Genomic DNA, 19,577 nt, shown 5'->3' with positions numbered 1-19,577 from the left:
TTCCAGTATATTGTTTCAGTTCCAACAAAGTTCTTGCACAGTTCGCCCTTCTTGTGGGCACAAAATTAAATCCAAGAGACAGCACCTTAATATGCATTGATGAAAGTCAGATAAATTAAAAATACAAGTGTTTTCATTACCGTTTGTATTTAATTGTCCGTTGATGATCCGGAAAGTGTTGACTCCCTCGTTCTCATGGCTCTCGTTTTCACCCCTCTCTTTTCATTTTGAAATAAAAAAGTTTTAGGCTTCGCTCCATTCGTTTCATTAAGTATTCCTTCATGATTAATGAAGCAATTATCAGTTTCCCTCACCAGTTTAGCTCCTGTTGGGCTAGCTTTGTTTGAAGTACTGGATGTACTTATAGAATTACCACAGAAACTACTCTGTATATTCCACCCCCACGGAATTGTTGTAGCTGGTTGGTTAAGAGAGCTGTCAGTCATTATTTTACTCATAGAAGCATTTAAATGAAAATTACTGTTAGAAACAAAACTCTTCTTGTTGTTTTTTTTATTTTTAACCAGAAAGTGAGAATAAGCTGCTGAATTTTCATAAGCAGCTATATGCTCACTAACATGTTTAAGTGTAATAATGGCTTATTCATGCTGTTCAACATCAGAAAGACAAGCAGAGTAATAGGCATTCTTACTGCTTTGAGTATATAACTGCTAATCTCATTTCATAATATCAGCTCTTAGATTATCCATACTCTTTTTTATTATTGTCTATTAACAATGCTAGCAATTTTAAGCCTGCCTGGTTGAAATAAATCAACCAGAACAATATAAAAAGAGTCAGTCACATTGATTCCATTGGGGCATTTGAAGAAAAAAACCCCAGGATAATAAACCTGCATCTTCTTCGGCTCCATCCTCGGTGCCGACCATATCTAAAGACAAGTCTTCTGAGCCTTCGGAGCTGACATTTGGCTCTGATAAGACTCTCCGGCGGCTCCATCAGCAGTCTCGGAGCTGTCCTGTACTCCTAAAAATTGAGATCTCCCTCCTTGTAGCCGGTGAGATCTGTTCCACAGTCTCCTATTTTACAATCTGTGGCAGGTAGTCACTGGTCTTCTGCACACTCCTCTCGGTCATCCAGGAGCCTTTTGGATGATGATGTGGAGAGGGTGGTGAAGAGGCTGCTCAAGACACAGGAATTTCTAAATTGTTGTCGAGCCCAGCCCAGAAGGAAGTGGTGCCATCTCCCCAACCATTTTTTCATCGATTCCTCCTCTGACTGCATCCAGTTCGGAGCCGGAGTTCATGGAAGTCATGGTGGTAGAATTGTCGGTTCTGACAACCCTAGGACACTCCGATCTCCTCGATATCTCAGTCTGTCGAGGGATATGGGGGCTGATGCTCTCTCATCGGCTCCGAGGAGGGGGAGTGGCATCAGACCCTTGTCCGATCCTCCTCTCTTTCTCGGTGCTTCAGCGCAGGTGAGCTCGGCTCCTACATCGGCATCGGAGCTATCGCCCTCGGTTCGGAGGAGGTCTCCAGTTTCTTCGGAGCCGGAGTCTCTCTCCGTCCGCGACTGCAGTGCCTTTGAGGTGATGAGTGTGCTGTCTGCTGAGACCACTCTACCCTTGGCTCCATTGGCTCCTTCCCCTTCTATGCCGGTGTCTGCCTCGAAACCTCCCCTCCACCCCAAGCGTAGGGAACCCATGCCCCAGGACGTCCCATTGGGTGACCCCATCTTCCGAAACCTCCCCTGATCATGCCTCAGAGGAGGTCCCTCAGAAGAAAAAATGCAAGAGAAAGCATTTGGACTCCCCTGAGTCCGTCATCTCAGACACAGACTTGGAGGCGGCAGAAGGGTCCCCATGGTCCCCCTCTGAGGATGTCTGTTTTTCAAACATCCTGGAAATCCTTAGACAGAGAGGTAACGATGTCCCTTGCTCCTTTTGAGGATGAGTCCATGTACCTGGACGCTTTTGGTTCCCAACCCTCCACCTGTTGGGTGTCTCTGCCTTTTGACCCACTTTTAGCTGTAGTGAGTCGAAAGGCGTGGAGCTCTCCAGAAACCATGGAACCAGTTCCGCAGAGACCCAATAAATGTATAACTGCCCCTGAAGACAAACCATTTCTTTCAAAAGGAGAGGCTGCAAGCACAGGAGTTGCTCTGCAGAGACACTCCTGGATGCGCCTATGTCAGTTTGCAGAGCCCTTCAAGTCCTCCTTTACAAAAGCCACCTTTGATGGCTCTTCTTTGTTCAGGCCTCAAGTAAAAGATACTCTTACCAGGTGTGACTGAGATGGCAAGACTCTCTCTGCCATTGGAGTACATTTTTCCACTCCTTCGAGACCTTACCCCAAAAGTCAGAAGAGTGGTAAGATGTGGTTCCAGAAATCCCTGGTAGCTTCGCCTGACACACATGGAGAAAATTCCCCCAGGAGCAGAGGGGGAAATAATAACGGGAGACGCCGGTCTCGCGGCAGGGGAGGTCTGCAGCAGGGCAACAGAGATATTTTCTCTGCTAGGCCCTTCCAGCACTCCTGATGGGATGCCTGGCTGTCCACCTCTGGAGGCAGTTAGGGGCAGATTATCACTGTACCCAAATGCCTGGCAGATGATAACAGAAGATGCATGGGTACAGTTCATAATATCCAGGGGTTACAAAATTCCCTTCTCCCAAACACCCCCCAAAAGAGCACAACGATCGATCCCAGATGCTCCACCCATTGTTCGGGATCAGGCAAACCTAGAAGTATGAAGTTTGTTACAAAAAAGAGCCATCCAGGAAGTCCCCCGCAGACCAAATCGAATCCGGAACTTACTCAAGGTTCTTTTTAGTTCCAAAAAAGACGGGACTGGAGGGCCATTTTGGATCTTAGCAGACTAAACAAATCAGTCAGGAAAGCGAAGTTGTGGATGGTGACACTGCAGTCCAGTCTCCCTTTTTTGGGTCAGGACAATTGGATGTGCTCTATTAGATCAATAGGATGCGTACTACCATATAAAAATGGACAGGCGGTCCAGGAGATATATATGCTTCCGGCTGTGAACCAGTCATTATCAGTTCAGAGCTCTGCCCTTTGGTCTCACCACAGCCTCCAGGGTGTTCACCAAATGCATGGCAGTAGTTAGGGCTCACATGAGGTGTCTAGGATTCCAGGTGTTTCCGTATCTAAACAACTGGCTCCTTACTGCCACCACTGAGCATCACCTGATAAAAGCATGGGACCACACAATTCACACTTGTGCACAACTATGCATCACCATAAATTACGAAAAATCTGCCTTGTGGCCTTGTCAGTGTATTACATTTATAGGGGCAGAATTAAATGCAAGAGACATGATAGCGAGGCTTCCTCAAGAAAGGGTCGCTACCATTTGTCAACAAGTCTCAGTACTCATGACAAAAAAGAGAATTCAGGCAAGGTACGTACAGAAGGTCTTGGGTTCTATGGTGGCATCAATTACTCTGGACTCTATGGTGCGCTTCCATATGAGAATTCTGCAGTGGCGCGTTTTCACTCAGTGGTCATTTCAGGATCTATCAGTGTCACACCTGATTTTAATAACAGAGTCCTGCAGGAGGGATCTGCAGTGGTGGCTCTACTCCCCCCAGATCACCCTAGGCAGACCGTTCCTGACCCTCCCCAGCCTGAGTGACCATGGAAGCTTCCCAGATGGGGTGGGGAGGCATTATCTGGGACAGACTGTTCAAGGGACTTGGCAACCACACGAGTACCATTTGCACATTAGTGCCCTGGAGATGAGGCAAGCAGTTCAAGACTCTCTTCCTTCAGGGACTATAACAATACAGACGGACAATATGTCAGTTGTGTGGTATATCAACAGACAGGGCAGAACCAGGTCTTACCCCTTGTGTCGAGAGGTCCTATGAGTATGGCAATGGGCGATGTCTTCCCAATGTTTTTTGATCGCAATGCACATCTTAGGGAAATCCAACGTGATAGCGGACAAGCTCAGCGGGGCAATACTTATGCCTCATGAGTGGTCCCTGAAACAGGAAATTATGGATCTGATTTTTCCCAGATGGGGCCAGCCATGTTGCGATCTCTTTGCCACTCCCCTAAACAACAAATGCAGCAGCTACTTCGCCCTAGTCCAATCACCGGGACAGTTACCCAGGGATGCACTTGTTCTCGATTGACCCCTGGGACTGCTTTATACCTTCTCCCCATTTCCTCTAATTCCCAAAGTTCTTCAGAAAGCAACATTTTTGGGTTGCAAATTGATCCTTATTGCCCCTTACTGGCCTCGTCAGATATGGTTTCCATTCCTTTGGCATCACCTGCAAGAGGAGCCTTAGATTCTGGACCCAGTTCCAAACCTCCTGACACATCAGTCGCTAGCTCCCCACCCTTCCATACCAACTCTCAAGCTGACAGCTTGTTTTCTCCACTTCAATTCCTAGCCAGGCTTCCAGAAATCTCCCCTGCGGTTTTGTTTTCTTCTCAGAAACCCACTACCAGGAAACTTTATGCAAGTAAATGGAAGATGTTCTCTTATTGGGCAAAAAAGAATGAGATTGATCCCTTTACTGCACCTATTTCAAAGATTCTTGATTTTTTGGCTGAAACCTTTGAACAAGGAGCAGCTGCAGCTACGATTTTGGTGCAACCGGCTGCCATTTCCAATTTTCACGTAGGACGTTTAGGTTCTAACGTCATATCACATAAACTTTGCAAGACCTTCTTACGAGGTACTGCCCTATTAAGACCCCCAATAAGAGAACCACCCCCTCCATGGGATTTAAATTTAGTTTTAGCAGCTCTAATTCTCCCCCCTTTGAGCCAGCTTCTTCTTGTCCTCTGAAGTTTTTGTCGTGGAAAACCCTTTTCTTGATTGCCATTACATCAGCCAGGCGGGTTTCAGAGTTACAGGCTCTTTCCATTTGCCCTCCTTATTTAATTTTCCACAAAGAAAGAGTCTCTCTCAAAACTAATCCTTCCTTTTTGCCAAAAGTATGTTCAGAGTACAATTTGAATCAGTCCATTGAACTTCCTGTTTTCTTATCCAATTATGGCAACAAAGCAGAGTATAAGCTCCATCAATTGGATGTTCATAGGCAGCTTTGCTTTTATTTACATAGAACCAAGGACATTAGAAAAATCAGACTAATTATTTATATCCTTTTCAGAGAAGAAGCAAGGTTCTCAGGTTTCAAAAATAACCTTGTCAAAGTGGCTTTCGAACACCATCACATATATTTATGAGTCATGAAACATGAAAATTCCAGGAAAGATTAGAAGACACTCAACTAGGTCTTTGCCTACCTGTATCGCTTTTCAAGCTAGACTACCTTTAGATTCTATCTGTGCGGCAGCAACATGGGCTAACCCCCATACCTTCATTACTCATTACAAAGTGGATGTGGCCACCCAGAACAGGGCATCCTTTGGTTCCACGGTCCTGAAGAGTTTTTTCCAGTGAGCCACCCAGGATTTAGGTGCTGGGGACTCTGTCCCAAACAGCAAGAAGGAAGGCGAGATAGGGACAATGTAACCTAAAGAAGTTATGTTCTTACCATAACGTTCCATGTTTGTTGTCCTTCATCTCACCTTCCGTCTTGCGTCCCTCCCTCCTTCCCCCTTTCTGGATTACTGAGAGGATTTCCTTTTTTTTTGGCTACACTGGCTGAGTTTCTGCTGTCACTCCAGCTGCTTAGATATAGTCGTTGTGCCCTCCCTTATGCCTCCTTCCTGTTACAAGGGGATTATCTGCTATGGTAACCTTTGGTAAATTGAATTTTTTATCTGCTTTGTCTAGTGGTTGGTTATCACAAACGAGATATGGGTAGCTACCGCTAGGAATGTTGGCATAGGGGTTAGCCTGGAGCCAGTAAAGACTTTTTCAAGCTATAGTATGTGGCTGAGTCAGAGCAGAGTTTGGCTCCGAACCCAAACAGCAAGAAGGAAGGTGAGATGAAGGACAACAAACATGGAACGCTATGGTAAGAACATAACTTCTTTTTTTGTTTATATTAATAATTATAATTTGAAAAAAAATGTTTAAAAGGGATTAGACTAAGTATACACCAAATTTTCTGTACACTCAGAAAAAGCAAGGTATGTACAAATGTGGCTGCTGCAGGTACTACAGATATATATTAGAAAGTCCATTTATTAATATATTAAGCTATCCCAGCACTATAAAAGTACCAGGACATGCCACCTGTAAAACAAAAGGGGTGGTATATGTTTGTTTGTGCAGTGGATGTTGTAGTTTTTATGTAGGAATGACTACTAGATCATTATATGAAAGGATGAGAGAGCATTATTATAATATCAAAAATAGAGATCAAAAAAGCACTTTATATAGGCACACATTTGAGTGCAGGACATATACAAAATTTATTTTTTCAGTCTTAGAAATAGTTAAGCTAGATGCAAGGGGTGGTGATTTTAAGAATTTTTTAGAACAAAGAGAAACCTGGTGGCAGATACAACTTCAGGAAGGTAAAACACCAGGACTGAATGAAGTTATTAATATCAAATATTTTTTGAAATGTACAAAATTGTATGTAAATAAATAATGTTTTAACAGGCTTAAAATTTTAAATTTCACTGAGGCACTTTAAATGGAAATTGGTTAATGGTGTGATGTAATGAAGTGTTAATGAGTATGTATATAAGTATGGAAGTTTTTAAGTGCTGATTTTAGTTCTGAAGAAGTCGCAAGACGAAAGTGGTGAAAATACGTAATACGCTAAAGAAGTTTGGTTATTGTTTCATTCCTCGTGTCATCACCAGTAAGGATGGAATGTAGAAAAGAAGATTAGTAAAGCAGAAGTTAAAAAAAATAGAAGTTGAAGTTATGGCGTGGCTACGAAGTGAAGGATTTGGTGTAGAAGGCCTAAAACAGGTGACATCACAGCATGATGGAATGAGCCCCCTTAGTAAGGAGAAACAGGAACATCAGGAGACATCTGAAGAAGAAATATGGACATGGGAAAGAAAAAGATATTTAATATGGTGTAATATTCATGCAAAAGAGAAAGCAAAACTAACCAATACAAAAAGAGCAGCACCAAAGATGATTGAAGAGAAATACAGGCAAAGGAATCCGGACATGGAAAACTTTACAATACAAAAATAAGAAGACAAAGAGGAAAAGTAGAAAAGGAGGTTAGTAATGGAGAAGTTAAAGAAATAGAAAATGAGGTTATGGAGTAAATTAAAGTGAAGGATTCAGTGTAGAAAATCAAATGCGAAAAGCACCACATTAGGAAAGAGCAATGGATATCCACATTAAGGGGAAAACAGTGGAACAGGAAGCAATTGGTCAGGTGCCATATCAAGATATTTTGGAGTATTCCACAGGAAACTAGTATAAACGTTCACCTGAAGCTAGACAGCAAGGAAAGGAACAGAAAACTGTAAAAACTGTGATGCAGTCAATGTAGATGAGTGATAGGCCAGTGAGTTCCCATATGACAGAGCAACGGATGGTACAGAATTAAATTGAAGAGAAGGTGCCACAGGAAGGTAGTGTGGAACTTTCTATAGAATGCTCACAGGAAATGGAAAACAAGGGATGTGCCCTCAGTTTGGAAGAAAATGAGCTAAGAGAAGAGTTGCTTGATTTAATAGACATGGATAGATACATTAAGATAAATGAGAGAAATAGACTGCAGAAGGTCAATAAAACCCAAAAAGAAAGAAGTCTGATAAAACAAATGAATGCAGTAATTAGGACTGTCCATAGAGATCCATGCGATATAACAGAAGTAAACAGGATATATTACTGTGCTGCTAAATTAACAACTGATAAAGTTCTACCACAAGAACACAGGGTAGTGTGGGAAAGGAAGGGAAGAAATTGAATACCATCATGGAAATATCAAATAGAGAAAACTATAAAGCAATTACGATGAGAAGTGTTACTGTTAGAGGATATAGAAGAGGGAACAGATCAACAAAAATACTAAGAAAGATAGATATGATAAAAGCAATGCGCAGTATTAGAACAGACCAGGCTCTACCATGCACTATTGCAAATAAACTAAATATATCAGCACAGGCAGAAACACTTAGAAGATACACAGATAAATATAAAGGAAAATACAAAATAAGCAATTTATTGATGACCCAAAAACGTTTTATAGAGAATTGGGAAACAAGGTAAAAGGAAATGAAAGACCTCCAAAAAAGAGGAAATAGATACATATTGGTGAAGTATCTATAAAGATCCCGTGGAACATAACAAAGATGCTAAATGGATAGAAGAAGTTAAAGAAAGAATAAGAAGTTTGAAGGTGCAAGATATGAATTGGGATGAAGTAACAACCAGAGAGATTGAAACAAAGTTAAGAAAAGCCTCTAATTGGAAAACCCCAGTTCCAGATGCAGTATGTAATTTTTGGTTAAAAGTATTAAGATCTTTGCATGAAAATTTAGCCATAAGTAAGAACTATTTATATGCACACCACAAATAGACACCAACCTGGCTAACAATAGGCAAAACAATGTTCCTACTTTAGAGTGAACCTGCAAGCTACCCTTAAAATTATAGACCAATAACTTGCCTTCTAATGATGTATAAACTATACACGGGAATTTATGCTGACAGACTTTATAGTCATTTAGAAGAAAACAATTATGACAATAGAACAAAAGGGCAATAAAAGAAAGTCATATGGAACAAAGAATCATTTATTGTTAAAGTCAGACAGGAGAACTGTAAAAAAAGGAAGAATCTTAAGTATGGCATGGATTGACTACAAAAAAAGCATTTGATAGTATCCCACATTCATGGATAAAAGAGTGCTTAAAAATGTATAAGGTACACCCTACACTGATTGACTACATTACAGTGACCATGAAACAGTGGTAGACCACTTTGCAATTAATCCATGATAAAGGACAGATTATTATCCCAGGGATAAAAATTCAAAGCGGGATATTCCAGGGTGACTCTTTGTCACCATTGCTATTCTGCCTTGCTCTTAACCCATTAAGCTGTTTACAGGTCATGGCTATAATTTGGTTCATAGAAAACAACAAAGTATAAAGACTTCTCATCTTCTCTGTCGATGATTTAAAACTGTATAGTTCATCAGTTGAGGAACTGAAAGCACAACTGCAGGTTGTCAAAACTTTTTCAGATGATATAAGAATGTCATTTGGTCTTGATAAATGTGCAAAAGCAACCTTTAAAGCAAGAAAACTGCAGCACCAGTAAAATATCAGTTTGGGACAAGAATGTGATATAAATAAACTTGAGCAAGAGAGTGTATAAATATTTGGGAATTGATGAAGGATCAACAATAAGACACGAACAAATGCATATAAAACTTAGTAAGGAATACTTTAGAAAATTTGAATTAATCCTGAAATAGCATTGACATCTAGGAACAAAATCTAAGCTATAAACCAATTTGCTCTTCCTGTCGTAACTTACAGTTTTGGTGTGATTGACTGGCCCCAAAACGTATTGGATAGATTAGATAGGAAAACAAGAAGGATGCTTCATGCTCACCAAATGATTTATAAAAGTGAGTGTATACCAAGATTATATATTCCCCGTTCCAAAGGAGGGCTGGGCCTCCTTGAAATTGATTACATGTATAGATCTGCAATCGTGGGACTCCACACATATCTGTTGACCTCAGAAGACCCAAATGTAGTAAAAGTTTTGAAACGTGAGGAGAATACATCTAAGATAACTTCTCTGCTTAATCTAGCAGAATAAGAATCGGCGTCAAGAAAATCAAACCAGAAGTAGATAAAAATCAGGCAGCAACTGAATGAGCCAAAAAACAAAAGAAAGAATATAAGATGAAGAACCAGATGTGAAGGCAAGAAATGTGGAAAATGCATAAATATAGTTGCAGGTATAGAAAACTTCTGGAAGAACCTCATGTTGATTTGGAACGACGCAGGAATGGTTAAGGAGAGGAGAATTCAAACCAAGAGATGAAAAGTTAATATTAGTGGCCCAAGTTAGTAGGCTATATCCACGCTGGTTTGCAAAGTCCATTGAACATGTGGGAGAAACAGTCAAATGAAGGTTGTGTAAAACCGAATTGGAAACAGTCACACACACATCCTTGCTGGTTGTGATATACTAATGGCAGAAGGACTGTATGTTGAAAGGCATAATAATGTGGCAATACTGTTTCACTAGGGATTATGCAAACATTATGGTACTGAAGTGGCTGAAAAACACTGGAAACATGAGCCACAAAGCAGTATAGAAAATGAAGTTTATATCATATGGGATCACCCATTACCAACAGTTCAAAAGATTGATGCTAGAAAACCGGATATAGTAGTCCATGAAAGAAAGACAAAAGTAGCATTGATCATTGAAATCACTACACCCAGTGACTACAGTGTACTGCGTACAGAGAGACACAAAGTCATAAAATATCAGGATCTGCAGGCAGAAATGAGAGCAGCGTTGGAGAAAGATACCCAGACAGTTCCAATAGGAGTAGGAGCAACGGGTCTTATAAAAAAGAATCTACAGTTGTATTTAGATATATTACCAATCCATGTAACCTTGTACGAATTGCAGAAGGAGTCATTAATGGGCACATTGTGGGTGCTGCAAAGAGCACTTTTGGCTGACATGATTGAAACAATACTAATTTCATGAACTTTAATTGTACTTTGAATTAGGAATGGTCTCCATTCCCGTCATGGTATTAGAAATCCAAATGACTTGGAGAAATTAAAAAAGATTCTATAGGAATGAGAAGTGTACTAATTGTTTATCTGACAAAGTAGCTGATGCATGGAACAGACTACCAAATTACATTAAAGTAAGTACTAGTGTAGCTATTTTTAAGAACACCATGGACACTTATTGTGGGAACAAGTGTTTTGGTATATTGGCAAGCTAGAAGGGCATTAATGCCAATGCTTGAAATATTTGTATGTATGTATTTAACTTACTATAGAAATAGGTGTTCAAATGATCACTGCTGCAGTAGCACTCCTTCCCTTCATACTGATTTTTTTTTTTTTTTTTGTGTTGCTATGCCAGGGTGTGAATAATTTTTTTGTAGTTTTAAGCATTGTCATTTCCTGTCTCATCCTCCCTATTCCTGTTGGCAGGAAAGTTGTGAAGAGCTTGGGGCCCAAACCTGTCTTTTTAGTCAACTTAGCTCAATCTAAATGATGGTTTAGTTCTGTGGAAGGTGCCCTGAAGCTTAGGAAGCTGGACGTTGTTATATCCTTTTTCTTTAAACAGAAAACATCTTTATTGAATTATCACTTATGACATAGTTTATCATATATTTAATTAAATGAAAACTAACCATACTGATATGTTTTCAGTTGCAAACGTTGTACAACACATATAATCTTTTCTACAGTCATTGTCAATTGAACATTGCAAAGGTCATTCAATTCCAGCATTCCCTTGAACCTCATTCCTCCTCCAAGACATTATTCTGCATATATTGTTCCCACAATTCCTATTTTTTCTATGTAATTTGCTGCTATCCTTTTCCAAAGATCCCTTTTCCAGTTATTTTATTTCTGTTACTTTATTCACTACTTCTAGTATGGTTGATTTAGGCTTTGATTTCCATTTTATAACAATTGCTTTTTTTTGGCAGCCACCAGAATTAAACTCAGTAAGTCCTTACAGTGTCTAGGCAGTGGCTCTTGTATCTTTGTGAAGGTATAATCCGGATAGCTAAGATTACTTCTGTGGTGATCATTCAAACAGCTAGTGTTATGGTAAGTATACTTAGTCTACTTTATTTTTTGCTTAGTGAGCAGTTTCTATGGGGGTAAAGGTGCAAGGCATGAGGGACATTCAGACAAACCAAATTACATGATTGTTAATGAGAAGCTACCTCCTGTGGTCCCTGGAGATAATATGTGTGATTGCAGACAATAACACAGGTCCTAAACCCTGTAAAGGTTGTCTGTGGTAGGTTGGGAGTTAGCTTTACAGCACTGTATAACCCTCCAAGCATCTTACATACCATCAGATCAAAAAGTAGTGACAGACAAGCTGGGCAGAACCTGGATAGACCCTCACAAATGGAAATTGATCAATGGGGGGTCTTCCAGGAATGGATCCAGTTTTGGGGGACACCTCAAATAGATCTGTTTGTCTCCTTTCAAAACAAACAACTAAGTTAATTCTATACCAGGACTCCCTGCAGGCAGGTATGGAAAACAGATGTATTTTCATTCTTGTGTTCAGGAGTGTTACTGTATATATTTCCACATTATGAAGGTTCAGAAGGACTGCACAGACATTATTGTGGTGACTCCCTTCTGGCCCAGGTGGCGTTGGTTCTCCCTTATTATTTTATTGCCCATGGGTAATTTCCACACACTTCCTCACAGCTTGGATCTGTTCATATAAGGCAGAAGGAGTTTGATACACCCCAGTCTCGATCAACATCAACTGACCGCCTGGATGATTCAGTTGTAATACCTTTCAAGCACATTTTTCATGAGGACGTGCAGCAGGTACTAAAAAAGGGAAAAAATCCTGCTACTAGGATATTTTATGTTAACCAGTGGAGAAGATATTCTGGTTGGTGTCTCACTTATAACCAAGGTCCTAGCTAGAATTTTTAGCTTTGGTTCTCAAACATTTGTATGAGTTACTATCTTATGACATGTTTAGTTTTCTGGTAAGGGGTATTTATCAGCCATTTTCCACACTTCTGCCCATGGATCTTCTTTTCTTTTCAGACTTTGTTCAAGCTGTGCTATTTTTTTTTTTTTTTTTGATATGTAAGGTAATCTGTTATTCAGATTATACTTAACTGGGATCTTCATTTTTTTTGTTGGGGAAAGTTCTTTCTATCTATGTTTGAACCAGCTATTCTGTTTATTTTTTATTGATTCTTTTGGTAAACTAACTGATTTATTGCTCTGACATCTGTAAGAAAGTATTGAGGTTGCAGTTGGTCATGGCAGGTTAACCCTTTTGCTTTTCTGTTCATAGAGGATTACTTGTAGAAATATTCCTCCATATATGCCTTTGCTACTTTCAGTGTACTTCAGATCTAGCCATATATCTGTCCGTTCTGCTCAGAATTTCAGGGACTGGGAGAATAGATTCTATATACATTGGTTATGATTTTGCAACTAGGGCATTATCTTGTCAGTACTAAGTCCTTTGGGAAAGTTATACAGTTGTGGAATTTTTAGTATGGACTGTACGAGGACAAAGTGTGTCAATTCACATAATACTCGTTGTTTACTTCTTATAGTTTCTTGTTATGTCTGCCATAGTAAAGCATTTCCAGGCAGGATTAAGGGACGTTCTTTTTTTCTTTGATGGCATATTGGAAAGGATTAGACTGTAGGAACATCATTGAGGCAGCAATGAGCTTCTATGGACATACTTTTACAAAGCATTATATACTGGATTCCTTTTCTAGAGTCCAGGATAGGCTTTTCTAGGACCATACTTCAGGGGGTCCTGGACCCTTATCCTTCTTCCTTCCAGGTTGGATAAGCTTTGATAATTGATCCACATTGCCAAAGCCTACTGCAGCGGAGAGAATAATGAACACACTGCAGTTGTGTACGTTATCATTACAGTAGATGGACACATTTATAGTAGCCACACCCACCCTCCATCACCCTTCTACTGTATATAGTTAGTCGAGATAAAATGTTATATGTTTATAGCTTTTTCGGGTTTCAGAAAGAGTAAACTTTCTCTTTTTGTTTAGGCAAGAAAGTCCTGAAATTGTCTACGCTTGGAATGTTGATTTCCCTCCAAGGAGCTAGCTAATCAGCAGTCAAAGTGTAGGCGTGGAAGGGAGCTAGAGCTTTCTGAAGACTGGCTAGTTGTTGTATCCTGCGCAGGATACAATCTAAACAGCCAAAGGCAACTGCAGTAGTGATGAATTTTAACATCCATTGTTATGGCAAGTGCAACTTACACAACTGTACCTTCTTTATTGGTGGGAAAAAGGGGAAAAGGATTAATTCACCTTTATCTTTTAAGGACAGCAGTGAAACAAAGAAATGTTATTCTGATTTTGCTTTTGTTTAAGGACCCAACGTCCTACAGAAAAATACATCAGTTTTACACTTTTATGTTGCACGTCCACTCAAGACAAATGTGATGCAAATAATAAAAATATATACATCAGTGAAAGGAATAAAAGGGTAAATATTTCTACTTCATCTAACTACACCAAGCTTTCAGTATGTATGTCCAGTTTTGCTCTACGTATCACAAGCTCACTACTGCTCCTGTTTTTATCTACCTATCTCAAGCTTCCTACAGTTTCATCATATTCCCAACTTCATGTACTTCACCTCAGTATTGCCTTAGCTATCACTGGTTAGAACAAGTAACAGTAGCATAGCAACAATCAGCCATATTCTTGTTCATATACCATACATGTATCTCATGAATATTTACTACCAAAACCATGATACTGTTCTACTGATCAGTCATTTCTCTATGATGGCACAAGCTATTTCATGCTAGTTTATTTGGGGTCTATATTGCAACATCGAACGCTAAAAACAGCAAATGATTCTACATCGACACATTTTCAGCAAAAGCTGAAAATGTCGAATCCACAGAACAGTGATTTCTTTCCTAGGGAAAGAAATCGCTGTTCCAACCCCCACAAAAAAAAAAAAAAAACATTCCACACTTCCAAACACATACACACATACCCAATCCTAATTATACCCCCCCAAAAACCAGTAAACAACTAAATACACATATGCACATAACCCAACCATACATTTAACGAAAAAAAAACAGTAAACATTTTAAACCATATGCACTTACCTTAACCTGCACCCTAACCCTAAGGTCAGTAACTCTCGCACATTTACATAAACAGCTCCAAACACATACACACTTACCTTAACCCTAATTCTACCCCCAAAACAAAAGTAAACAACTGAAAACACATACACACATAACTCAACCATACATCTAACACAAAATATAAAACAGTAAACACTTTCATACATATGCACTTACCTTAACCCGCACCCTAACCCTAAGGTCAGTAACTGTTGCACAATCACGCTCGGGAGCTATACCGGACAAGGGACCACACTACACTTCAGAACACGGCAAAACAACAAAGCGGTCAAGCGACTTCTTTCCCAGGGAAAGAATTCGCTGAACAGCTGCTTCTCTGTTTTGCCTGTTCGCTCTAAATGTGTTGATGAAAATGCATTCGACATAATGTGCTTTTGTTGTACTCATAGGAACCTGTTTGTTAGCTTTCTTTTTTTACCACTTTATGTTACTCTCTCAGTTTTTTATTTTTTATTTATAAACTGTTTACTACCTATATTTACCAAAGTTATATAGTTTTGATTGTTATTGATTTCTTGTATTGTTTTTAATGTGTTTTTGCAATGGAGCTTTTCTCCCCGGGCCTCCTCTGAAAAAGGGCCACTGGCACAGTCGGACATCCCAGGTAAACAAATGTAAAATAAAATAAATAAAAATAAATAAATGTACTGTATTAGACGTCTATATATCGGTGTTTTTCTAATCCAATCCGTGTAAGTTATAAAGTTTAATTATTGTAAGCTTTCCATGTATTCACTCATAGTGACATCTCTTAGAATGTAAAATATTGACTCTTCACATTTACATCAGTAATTGCAAAACTTTAGTGTAGCTAGAGTGATATTAAATGATGTACTGTATTGGTCTAAATATTTTACTACCAAATAACTTAAATCACATGCTTAATCTCAGATGAACAGAATGCTTTTGGCAGCACGTGTGTAGCTGATTTCTGTGAGTTGTTTACAAAAAATAATATTCACTGTATTCATAATGCTAATAAATGGCTTAGAAACATAAATATGTGTTTTGAAATTGTGGAGTTATAAGCTGATTCTTGTCAAAATGTTCAAGATGTACCTAGTGATATCTGAATTTTAAATATCCAGGGATCCATTAGATTGAATGAGTTAGATAATTTTGAAGTTTACTGTTGTCAACAGTTTTGAGGGCCATGGTGGTGCAGTGGTTAGCATTTTCACCTCATAGCAAGAGGCTCTTCGCTTCGATTCTTGGCTGGAGTGCCTTATGTGTGGAGTCTGCATGTTCTCCCTGCGAGCAACGGAACGTTAAAAAGACATGCAGGTAGGTGTGTGAATGCGTGTGTGCCATCTCTGAAGATTGGGTGTCAGGCTGGCAACTTGACATTGTAAAAATCTACTGCCAATCATAAGCGGACCAGAGATCTGCTGTGCCGACCCCTAACCGGGAAAAGCTGAAACACTTTTACTGTTGTCAACAGTTTTGACACATTGAAAGAGTAAACTTAAAACAAGACTGTAAAAAGGGATGCTTGTTTATTTGCATCATATTTACAACAGAATGAAGAAGCTAATCTAAACATTTGCAAGTTTAAATGTTGCATGTGATCACTTGTCTGCTATTCTCCCTGTGCAGTTCCAAACTGCTTGGCAGAAAATTAATATTAATGAAAATCTATTTCTGTTTTTGTATATTATTCTGGTATATGGACATTTAAAGATGGCTACCTCTGGAAATGTTTGGGTTATTAAAAAGTAGTAATAATAAACAAGGCTATAGGGAATCTCCAATCTCTGGTTCCCACACAGTTTGGTTTTGTGAAGGGTAGATCATGCCTGCTCAACTTGGTCAACTTCTTTGAGTCAGTCACCAGAGCTGTGGATGAAGGCAAGGTGGTTCATACAGCCTACCTTGATCTCACCAAGGCCTTTGTTACCATTCCCCACTCAGGATTTATAGAAAAACCCACCAAGCTAGGCATCAAACACTATATCACTAGGTGGGTTGCAGACTGGCTCACAGGTAGAGCCCACAGTGTTAAAGTAGCTGACTCCAAGTCAGACTGCCGACCAGTCACAAGTGGAGTCTGACAGTGTTCGGTCCTGGGTCCTCTCCTGTTTGGTATCTACTTCTCTGAAGTCCAGCCCAACACGTAGGGACTCTGGCTGACAAAGTTCGCAGATGATTGCAAGTTGGGAGCTATTATTAACTCCCCAAATTATGCTGACATCCTACAGAAAGGCCTCACTGAGACCAACAACTGGTGTCAGAACCATGGCCTTAAGCTCAATGCCAAAAAATGTGTAGTCATCCCCTTTGGGAAAAGGTTCCCATGAATTACCACATCAGTTGTAGTCCACCGAACACAGAAGGCGTTATAAGAGATCTGGGAACACAGGTTGACAGCAACCTCTCTTCTGACCAACACATTGCCACTGTGGTCAGAGAGTCCTTCTGTGTGGCACATCTCATTACTAAGGGTTTTACATCAAGGAAGAAAGAGGTCATTGTCTTCCTCTACTCTTCCCTTATTAGGCCAGTCATTGAATACAATGCCCCATTTGGGATGTACCTCACTAAACACCTGCAGCAAATGGAGAGGCTGCAAAAGTACCTCGCAAAGAGGATCCTAGGCCTTAAACATTTGTCATATATGGACAGACTCAAAAAACTCCCAACTATTCTCTGTCTCATATTGCCTACTTAGTGGCAATCTCTGCTTGACTTACAAAGCCATGTCTGACCCAGCCCTGTTAGAAATGCTACATCTAAAGAAATCCCAATCCCTCCACACCACATGCTTCAGAGACTTCAACCTCATTACCACAATCAACAGAACATGCTGGAGGGATGGGTTTATAACCTAGAGACTGCCCGTGCTATGGAATAGACTTCCCCTACATGTCAAGCAGAGCACCTCACTGGCCCTCTTCAAGAGAAATCCTGATGAGTGGATGGGAAATAGAAAATTCATCCCAGGGATTATTCCAGTGGCTTTACTCAACAGAGGCACTGGGAAGTAAGGTTGGGTGGCACGATACCAGGGTAATCCTATGGGCTAGGCTTGTAAAGGCTCCAGGGCCATTAGCCTAGTAGACACCTATGACCTTATGAACCTATGCATTGAACCAGGAATGAATTAATAAGTTTTACGTAAACTAAATATGTGTATTAGAAACTTGTCAGTATAGGTGGTTCTTTCAAGGAACTTGTTTTAAAGAGTATTGATTAGAGTGAATCAGATATTTATTTTTTTGTTACCATTTTGGTGATGTGTAAGTATATGGAAATTTGAATGTGCTTTTTAGGTCTGTAAAAAGCCAATGTGGAGGATCAAAAACTTACAGTAAATATTATTTGAATTTATGACATTTATTTTATGTGTTTAAATGAAATGTATAAATTACAGCTCAAAATAATGATTTAAGATGCTACATATTAGTCCTCATGAAGGTTGAAAGTGATTTTTAGTAGACAGGAAGATGAGTTGGGTTCCATGTCATGTTCACAGACATCAGCTTTTTATTTCTACTTCAGAAAAGTACAGTCTGAATTCTGCATTTGTATAGGCTCACTCATATCTTCCCTTGCAATTGTTTTGTACCCTGAATATTCTTAACTAGTTTGATGAATGCCTAGGTCAAGGCACTTTATAGAAAAGGGAATTTCATGTGCAGTGAACTCATTTAAAAATGATGCAATTTCACACTCTGCAACTGCTTCAGAATTGACCAACACAACCATAATTTATCACTGTTAGCATGTATTTTGTGATATTGTTTATATCAGAATAATATGTTTGATTTCATATTGTTTTGCTGTTATTTTTTTCTCTGTTTATTAGAGTGTGAAAGGAGTGATAATTGGAAAGACTGATGCCAGAGGTTTTCCAGATCGAAAAAGTTGAGTATAGCTGTTTTATCATTACTAAATTATGATTCAATAACTGCCTTAAACTATCTATAGTTAAATGTCTGAATGTTCTCCATAAACATAAAATGTCATGTTGTCCTATCTCACCTTCATTGTTGATGGTTGGGTTTGGATAATACTAAAGCTCAAGAACTTTCACTGGGTCAAGGCTATACCATATCCCATGATGCCTAGCAACAGTACCCCAGATCTAGTTTGCCGCTTTACTGGTTTGGGATTGTTTTTCACTGACTCAGGCTAAGTCTTTGTTTTATTTACCTTTTTGACTATACATTTTTGCTATCTTCTTAGCGTAATAATCTTTAATTTCTCTAGTTTAGTGTAGAGCAGTTTGTTGGTACTTAGTGTTCCCTTTTGTGTTGCCGCTGGTTATATCATTGTTGTGTGGGCCGTCGTCGTTCGTAGGTCTCCTTTATCCCTATTCTGTCTAGCTTTACGTTTGTCCTGAACAAATCTGTTTAACTTAAAGGGTTCGTTCTTTGTCCCCTTTGTTTTAGCCCCATTTCAGTTAGAGGGCTCCCTTCCCCTTTTCTACTACCTTTTCTTGAGCTTTTGTCATTTCAGTTAGACATGTCTACACTGGCTAGAGGAGACCGTCCTTTAAATTAGAGACCTCTCCTCTAGCATTTTTTCTTGGTTCTTTTCTCCTGTTTAAAAAAAAAAAAAAACAAAAAAAACTTTTTGTTGTTTTGTAATAATTGTGTTTTTTCTTCTGCCTTTCTGTGTATTGATTGGTAGGTGTACTGCTGTGATATATATTTTCCGTTTTGTTGACTAACTAGTGCAAGATGTCTAAAGATACTGGTAAGGAAGCCAAACAGTCTGCCTTTAAAAAGTGTGGCTTGTGGACACAGAACATGTCGCATACTGACAGCCACACTAGCTGTGTATATTGCTTAGGTCCAATCCATCTGCAGGACTCCTGC

General features: G+C 39.5%; 1 protein-coding gene across 1 annotated transcript in view; it reads left to right on the top strand.

The window, feature by feature from the left end:
- The window catches only part of MEIOB (meiosis specific with OB-fold), a 1,518,339-nt gene that overhangs the window by 87,532 nt on the left and 1,411,230 nt on the right, over positions 1–19,577 (top strand). Inside the window, exon 2 of the mRNA XM_044088948.1 lies at positions 18,563–18,620. Within this exon, the coding sequence (XP_043944883.1) occupies positions 18,563–18,620 (58 nt within the window). The remainder of the gene's footprint in view (positions 1–18,562; positions 18,621–19,577) is intronic.

Source organism: Protopterus annectens, chromosome 12.part0, assembly GCF_019279795.1.
Source record: "Protopterus annectens isolate FY-2018-M chromosome 12.part0, PAN1.0, whole genome shotgun sequence".
Lineage (NCBI taxonomy): Eukaryota > Metazoa > Chordata > Ceratodontiformes > Protopteridae > Protopterus > Protopterus annectens.
The sequence above is the reverse complement of the archived record's forward strand: the minus strand, read 5'-3'. Positions and strand labels throughout refer to the sequence as shown.